At 49.6% G+C, this 8,336-nt stretch overlaps 1 protein-coding gene across 1 annotated transcript in view; it reads right to left on the bottom strand.

Annotated features, from left to right (window-relative positions):
* The window catches only part of BICDL1 (BICD family like cargo adaptor 1), a 52,274-nt gene extending 45,386 nt beyond the window's left edge, over positions 1-6,888 (bottom strand). The window contains exons 1-2 of the mRNA XM_074843878.1: positions 6,529-6,888; positions 1,607-1,822 (exon numbers count right to left, since the gene is read on the bottom strand). Of these exons, the coding sequence (XP_074699979.1) occupies positions 1,607-1,822; positions 6,529-6,873 (561 nt within the window). The 5' untranslated portion in view covers positions 6,874-6,888. The remainder of the gene's footprint in view (positions 1-1,606; positions 1,823-6,528) is intronic.
* Between the last annotated feature and the right edge of the window lie 1,448 nt (positions 6,889-8,336).

Below are 8,336 nucleotides of genomic sequence, written 5' to 3' on the forward strand. Positions count from 1 at the left end.
TAATCCCATGAGGTTTAAAGCCCAAAGCAAGCTGTCTGGTTTTCCTCTCCTATTTTCTAGACTGGTATTTCAGTTTGTGCTTATGCTGAGACCATTACAAATCTTACATTTCCCATGATGTATGCATGATGGAAATCATGCATACACAGAAAATGACTGAGGGTCACCAAATCTGATGGGAGTCGAGTTCTTAGCCCTGGATAAGAAACCTGGCGCAACACAGGAGCTCTGTAAGGGCTTGGGTGGAATCTCTCATCCATGTTGTATGTGAAATACGCTCTGTCCAGAGGAGAGGTGAAAGATCTTCACTAGCTCATCTGCTACACTTGGGAGATACTGCTTTAAAACACAGATGAACTTAGCAGTGTTCCTGAGTTAAGGAAATTGGGGGGTTTTTGTGGGTTTTGTTGTTGTTTTTTTTTTTTAAGCTAGTTAAAAAACCCAAGCCCACAGACTAAGTGGCCCTTTTAGTACTTGACAAGAAAATCTATAGCAGAATGAGGAATGATTTCCTCAAGTGCCAGTAGTGTTATACCCAAGACCTGCTCTCCTCACCTCCAGAGGCACAGGAAAACTGCATACCCAGAGTGAGTGAAGAGACCTGTACGCTTGGCCCATTTCAGAGTCTTGTGGTCCTAGTGCTGTGATCGAGGTTTTGACCCTCCATTAGGTGATCCCTGTGTCAGCCCCAGAGACTCACCTCTGACAGAATCTAGTGTGAAACGTGCTCTTAACAACATTGGATGGGCCTCTTCGGCATGAGTCTGTGGTGTGTGTTTTTGTTCTATGCTATTTTGGGGATAAGCAACTGGTGAGAAGAAAATGCTTTCATCTGCTGGAGTAACTGGGTTCTCAGGCATTAAAATTATGGCTTGTACTAACTGTACAGTGGGGAGAAAAAACCAAAGTTCTTAATTCTAGAAGACAGGTTAACTTCTGGGAGAGGAGGTCTTTTGCTGTCAGAAAGAAACCCATGCTGGAAGTATTCAGTCAATTAGGCTCATTTGTAGCAGCCTCACCATAAATCCCCTTTCATTCAGAGGCAAGTTAAGCTCTTTGCTGAAACATGCCATTCCAAGGAATTTCAGTCGGTTCTCACACATCTCACACACAACCATGGCAAAGTTATCTGCAGGGACACACCATCTTAGAATGACATGGTATGTTCAGTTCTACAACATTATAGCCAATATATGTCAAAAAAAGGCCAGCAAAAAGCCTTTCACCTCACTGTCACAGGTTGGCCTTTTTTTATGTGCTATGTTTGTTCAGCCTATTTGTAAATTAGAAACAGATTTTTCCAAATCAGTTTTAGATAGAAAAACAGTTGAGGGAGACATCTATGCAGTGAACGACCACTCAACCCAGAAACATAACTGTTTTGCCAATGAAATGCAGCATTCCTTAAGGTGTAAAATTCAGTTTAAAGGCAGCATGTTTTATTGGGACATCAGTTTAATCTGACCAGGTGCAGAACCATTTTTTTTTCCTGAAAGAGGAAGCTTTCCTGCTTATTTGCCTGATGGGTGGTTTATTGCAGAGCTGTGAGCCTTTCCCATGGCCAAGGCAGCTAGGTGCCTGCCCTCACCGTGCCGTGGTGACTCACCCTGCTGAGCTGGTCCAGGAGTCTTTGGTTCTGTTCGGAGAGTTCCTGGACGGCCCGTGTCTTCTCGCGGTCGGCTTCGCGCAGGTGAACCTGCTGCCTCTCCAGCTCGTCCTGCAGCTGCTTCACGTCGCTTTCCAGTTCAGACACCCTTCCTTCCCATTCTCCTTCTTTGTTCTCAAATCGCCTCCTTAGTTCGTGTTTCTCTTGTTCTAGGTGCTAGATAACAGGGGGGAGAAGAGGTTAGGAAGGGAGGAAAAAAGTGAACGCTGCCTTCTTTTCCTCGTCTATGCTTGGGGCTGAAACATTATGTGCAGGAAAAGAGAATGGTACTACAGCGTGGCAATCCCATGTCAGGGCAGGTCCCTGGCACTAAACTTGCTTCCCATTTTCAGCAATTGGCCTGTCCTTGGCCTCTGGAGATCAGCACATTGAATTTTTACCGAAACAACTGCCAAGAGTAAAGCAGGCTGCATGTCAATAGGCGGAATATATAGGTCAAGCAGGCCAATTGATTTAGCAGAGCCTAGCTTAACTCCAAAGCAATATTTCAGTGGGCAGTGGCATAATTCTTTTCAAAATTGCCTTTATAGTCAAAACTACACAAACTGTATCCTTACTGCTGATGAGGAATCTAGATGAGGCATCTTTCTTGTCATATGGGGCTTATGAACAACAGTTGAATCATCTATCCATTTGCTCCTTCTATTCCTGACCTAATTAGTTGTCTGGTAGTTTGATAGTGCACAGTAACTCTATTGTTTGATGCAGTCTGCTCTGGAATGGCAATGGATGCAATGAAGTAGTTTCTGTAGACATTATGTTCATGCACGTTCTGGGTTGCAGGTTTTTTAGAAACCACTCTCAGTTCTGGAGACTGCTCTGCTTAGGACTGGCTGGAAAATGAGGGACAGCATGAATCTAGTGGAACTTTTGCATGTTTTACAGGCTCAGTTAAATGAGGGCTTAATTAAAACAGAGCTGCAAATCAGGTCAAAACAGATATATGTTGTGCCCATTTGAAAGAATCCCCGCTCTGAAACTCTGAGCTTGAATTTCCCCTGGTGACTGAAGCCATGCGCATACTTGCACAACAGTCACAGACTGGGGACATGGGTATGTCCCAGGATTAACAGGGAAACCTGAAGAGCAGGAGCCTTCTCCTTGTTCGTTGTCTTCTGTCCCCCAGAATAACCTGCTGCTACTCTCTGTCAGATTCACCAGCCTTTAGGAATGTGTCTTAGCAAAGACCAGAAACCCACTGGGCCCAGCACTGGCAGCACTCTCCCATTTTTTCCAGGGTATCATCCATCCCCCTGTGAGCAATCCCTATGGCACTTATGATAGGAGGGCAAAATAAACCTGCTATGAGGAAAAGAAGATTGCACTGCATTTATGTGAAGTGGCTTTTTATTGCTTTTTAGAAACACAGGCTGTGAGGTGGCTGTTTCCCCTGGGTGCCTGCTGCTGATGACACACAGCCTCCCTTGCAGGATCTCTGCCACCTTCCCGAGCAGGTCTGAATGTCAATGCTCTCCACTTCTCCAGCAGTCCTCTCGCCTGCGTTATCACTCATCTTCCACCTCTTGCTCTGCAGAAGATGCATGTTTTCTCTTTCTCAATCTTATTTCCAAATCCTTTCCTATGCTCCATCCAGTGCAGTGTAGCAGCACCCTGCTTGTGTCCTTCCAAATCCTTCTGCAAATTCAGGACTTTCAGGAAAACCCTCAAATGTAAGGGAAAGCTGATTAAAAACAGTGGCCCAAAGCAAAAGTACTTCCCTGTGTTTCAGACACTAAAAGAGTGACCACCCCTTGCGTAAGAGAGCTAAGTATTATTATAATTATTTCTAATGCAATAGGTAGGCGTGAGATCCCAGCACCAGGTCCATGAAAACCATTGCAAAGAAATCTTATTTGTAGCCTAAATGTGGCTGGAGCAGCCACAATTTCACTTTTAGTGGCACACTAGAAATGCTGTCTTTTATAGCTCTGTCTCCTTCACTGCTAGGCAACGTTTGGAAAGATCCAGGGCCTTCTCTAAATGGAAAATGAAACTTCAGCCTGCTGAGGAGCAGCACTGCAGCCGAAGTTCCCCAGACATACTCAAATGTGATTTAGAAGCCACCAATAAGCCTTGTCAATCATTTAAAAACCACTTTAGTCCTTTACTGCAAAAGAAAATCCACACTACATACAGCTCCAAAAACCAGCCATCACAAAGGTTGGAGTTAGGGGGTGGCAAAGAATATCAAGTTTATTCTGTTGTGATGGAGATACCAGAACAGTGCAGTGGGGCACAGAGAGGCTGTTGTAAAGAGGGAGGATAAACAGATGGGACATGCTGACCGATTCCTCCTGCCTCTTCCTCCCCCAGCAGCCGTCTTCCCTCACCTGCCCTCACCCCAGCACCTGCATAGCTGCAGATCTGGATAGGGGTTTTTTTTGCATGTAGTGATGACAGGGAAAACTGCTTTCCTCAGTAGGGGCGTTTCTTGTTTTCTGGGTGTCTGTCCATCCACCAGGTGCTCACTGATTTTTACACAGAACTGCTTTCTAGAAGATGTTTTCTTCTGAAAACAGCTTCTCTTCAACTTAACTGAGCTGGGCTGGTCCTCATTTAAAGAGATGACAGCAAATGGGAGTTTCCCAGCTGATAAAGAGGGTTCATACTGTAAAATGCTTGGACACAGCAAGCTTCTCTGTGTCAGAGGACTAGAGGTATTAGCTGTTTTAATCCCTTACAGAGGATAAAACTGACTAGGATCACATATCAGAATTTATTACAGGACTTCAATTCCATGATTAGAAATGAATTTGAATACAGGCCATGAAGTGAAACCGTTGCCAGAGTAGGTGTATGGCAGGAATGCTGCACTTCAGTAATGGACCCACAACACTAGAACATATTTAGTCTTGAGGCAAAGCACCAGAGGAGCAGGCCAGCACATTGGCTGTTGGGAAATGGAGAGGCTTCACTGAGTGCTTGTAACCAACTTTGAACCAATAACTGGGAGAAAATCTCTCCTCCTAAACACTACTTAAACATCACTATATCAGGTGCAACTGTCACCAAGGATCTCATCTGAGACTTTGCCTCTGGTCATCATCAAAAAGCTCTCAGCATAGGGAAGGAGATAACAAGATGTGGGTCCTTCCTCCCTGCTCCTCCAAAATTGAAAAGCTTACTGTGAAATTTTGTTCACTTCAGCGGCAACAGGAGGAGGCCAACATTTAATCTGCAGAGGTTAGGATTACCAGGCCTGTGTTGTAGAAGATTAATGTTCAAGCTTGATTTTTTGTGTGAAGCAGCACTGTCTTAGATCTGCCAAATCCAGCGGAAAAAATGTGACCCTTAAGTAGATAACACTAACTCCTATCAGATGGGTAGCCTGAAAAATAGCAATCTGTTATTCAACTGGAAAGTTAGAGCAATAGTAATGGGATGAAAAGATGTAAACGATTGATTGTATTTACCATCCCTTCATTCACCTTCTGAATGGGCCCGTAAGAGCAGAGGTAAACATTTGGGGGATGTTATTTAAAGTACTATAAAGTCATAGTTTTCCCCCTCTCCTTTTCATCTTTGCATTTTGCAAACAGTGAGTGGTATTTGAGACTCCCGAACTCCCTAACAGGCAGCTCAGCAAGTACCTAAACTTGTGCATTTTTCCTTTAACGGTAAGAAAGGTTCTACTCCAACTCATCAGGAAAACCACGTCAGCATGCTACATACGTCTCTTCTTGCTTAAAGATCAACCTGAAAACATGAGCTCTGGCAAATTTTAACACTCTGGGAAAATCTAATCTGATCAGTAGTGCCACTAAACAACAACCTGAGCAAATGTCACCTTCACTATTGTTTCTATCAGAATAGTAAATGCAGAGAGATTTCCCTGCAAAGAGGAAGGGATCAGCTAGGGTGAAGTGCTAAGTTTCATGATAGAGAGGAGTTTTGTCAGGGTAACAAAGGCTGTACAGTAATTTCACAAATCCCCTTGAACTTGAGAGATGTAGGTCTGTGAGGAAGGAGCACAGGGATATGCAGGACTGTGCAGAAAGAACTGGCGTAGGGCTGGGACTTGAGATTTCAATGTTAATCCAGCACTGTTCAAACTCTCTCCAGAAAGGTGAGAGAGGCTTTTTCTCAGCCTTCTAAGCAGTATTACTTGCTGGGAGAATTAAGATTTCAAGAGTAACTCTGAGAAAAAGAATGGGGGTAATAGTGGCTCTCTGACGTAGTTGTGCAAGAGCGTTGTTCCAAAAGAAGCTGCCTGCACAAGTCTTTTTCTTTGCAACAGCTCTATTTCATCCTTAAAAATCAATAAATAGCTCAATTCACTGAGTTCTTGGCCAACAGCTCTCTCCAGATACCTGTAGGTATTTTTCAGAGCAACCAGCTAACAGAGACGTATCGTTAGGGCTTATCTCCTGCCATGCCTAATGCCTTAGCTGCAACAGCTTAAGCGTAAGGGTTACATATGCTCTGTAGCTCAGTACCTGCCCTATAAATTTAACTTCCGAGGCATTTCCGTGACGAGGTGAGGCGAGCACAGCGCACATCTCCTCGCCCGGGTGGTACCCGGGTCCTGAGGCAAACCAGCCCCCCCTCGAAGCAAGCTGCTGCCGCCCGTCCCCAGGCCCATACGCCAGCTCGCCGCCGGCGAGGGGGAAGAGCAGCAGCTTTGCCTCCCCCAGGCCTGAGAGGGTTTTCTTAGACCCTTTCTTCCCCATCGCGCCCCAGGGGAGCTCCTGGGCTGCTCGGCAGGGCCCGTGCCCGCCTGCCGCCCCCGGGGTTTGTCGGGGAAGGGGCCGCTTTCCGCGGGGAGAGACCGCGGGGCTGCCGGGGGCCGCGGCCCTGAAGCGGGGGCCCCTGCGGAGCGCTGCGGGCCGCGGGAGGGAGGGAGGAGGGCGGCGGGGCCTCACCTCCAGCTTGTCGGTGAGCTCCTTGTGCATCCTCTCGTACTGGCGGCTCATGTCCTGGTTGCGCTCCAGCAGCGCCTTGCCCAGCCGCGCCGCCAGCACCAGGTCCTTCTCCTTCTGCCGGATCAGCGAGAGCAGCTCGGGGTCGCGGGCGGCGGCGGCGGGCGGCGGCTCCGGCGGCTCCCCGGCGGCGGCCAGCAGCGCCAGCTCCTCCTCCAGGGCCAGCTCCAGGGCGGCGGCCGCGGCGGCCCCGGCGGCGGCGGCGGCGGGCGGCTCCATGCCGCCGGCGCTGTCCGCCTCCGCCGGTGCTGACCCGGCGGCGGGCAGGCGCAGGCACGGCGCCGACATGGCCCTGCGCGCCGCCGCCGCCGCTCCGCTGCGCCCCCCGCGCCCGGCCCGCGGCTGCGGCTGCTGGGCGGGGAGCGCCGCCGCCCCCGGCCCCCGCCCCCCGGCGCCGGGCCCCGCCGGCGGCAGCGCCCGCGCACCGCGGCTCATGGGCTCGCAGCGCCCGGCGGCCCCGGGGCGGCGGCCGTGCTGCGGCGGGGGGGCCGCGCTTCTCCACCGGGCGCGGAGCCGCCCGCTGCCGCCGGGTCCCAGCGCTTCTGCGGCGGGCCCAGGCCGAACAGCCCCCCCCCCGGCCAGACCTCGGGGTGTCCTGAAAGGGCCGCGGGGCGAGCTTGGCCCCCCACGGGGCGCAGCGCTTTCTTCCTGCCCGCTGCCTGCTCCTCCCGATCTACCTGGGCTCTTCTGGTTAGGGAGCAGCTCTCAGGACCCTTCTGCTCGGTAGTTCCCCCCTGGAGAGCTGACTACAGCTTCCAACAACCACTGGGGCTTGCTTTCAATTTCACATTGTTTAGGATGTTCCCGGATAAAATTTGTCTTAAAAGCAGCCTTAGTGAACATTGGGAGTTGTAGTCAGTTCTGCTCCTAGCAGTTCTCTCTCTGGGAGGAGACTATTAGGGGCAGCACCCGTCGGTTTTCTCAGTTTTGGTTTTGTTGACTTTTCCCCGCTTCGATCCAGGCATTGCTTCTTGCCACAGGAGGGAGGCTGAGGCAGAGTAAGGTGGGGTGAACATTTGCTAAGACTGCGTTTCCTCAGTTTCCAATGATGCTTTAATTTCGGGTGAGGCTTTAATAGTGATTGAACAAAAGCATTTTGACTCCCAGCTTCTGCAGAAAGAAATGAATTTTACAGCTTTTCTCTTTAGACCCTGCTTCCATGGGGCTTGCTTTCCTTCCCCCTACAGAAGATTCACTTAGACCGTGCTTATCTGTATGTAACTGCACCAACACATCAGTCCAAGGATGTTTTTGGCTGAGACCGTTGGTGGCTGGTGCAGTTTTCTAGCAGGGCTGGCTCCTGCCTCGCGTCGGACCCAGAGCCCTGGAGAGCTGCTGATTATTCGTGACGGTTAGAGCATGAATTGTGGGAACGCAAACTTCCCCCTGGCCATCTGCCAGTGGGACTTAGCCTTTCATGGGGATACACCCCAACAGCCCTCTATACTTGTCCTTGTCAATAGACCCCAACAGCCCTTGTCAATACTTGGCCCTTTTCCTGGCAGCGACAGTTAACGCTAGTGGTACTTTTGGTAATGTGAGCACCTGCTCTCCAAAGACCGGGCAGAGACCTGGTACCTCGTGCCATGCCCCTGCCAGCACCCGTCCCACAATGCTAACCGTTGGCTATTATGCCCATGATTTCTTTTGCAATGCTGACCCAGAGGTGTCACCTTCTTTATCTCGTAGCAATTCCCCCGGGCACCGATTTTGCTAGACCTTTTGTCCTCGCCATCAACTGACGCTGAAAT

Source organism: Strix aluco, chromosome 18, assembly GCF_031877795.1.
Source record: "Strix aluco isolate bStrAlu1 chromosome 18, bStrAlu1.hap1, whole genome shotgun sequence".
In the NCBI taxonomy this organism is placed as follows: Eukaryota; Metazoa; Chordata; class Aves; order Strigiformes; family Strigidae; genus Strix; species Strix aluco.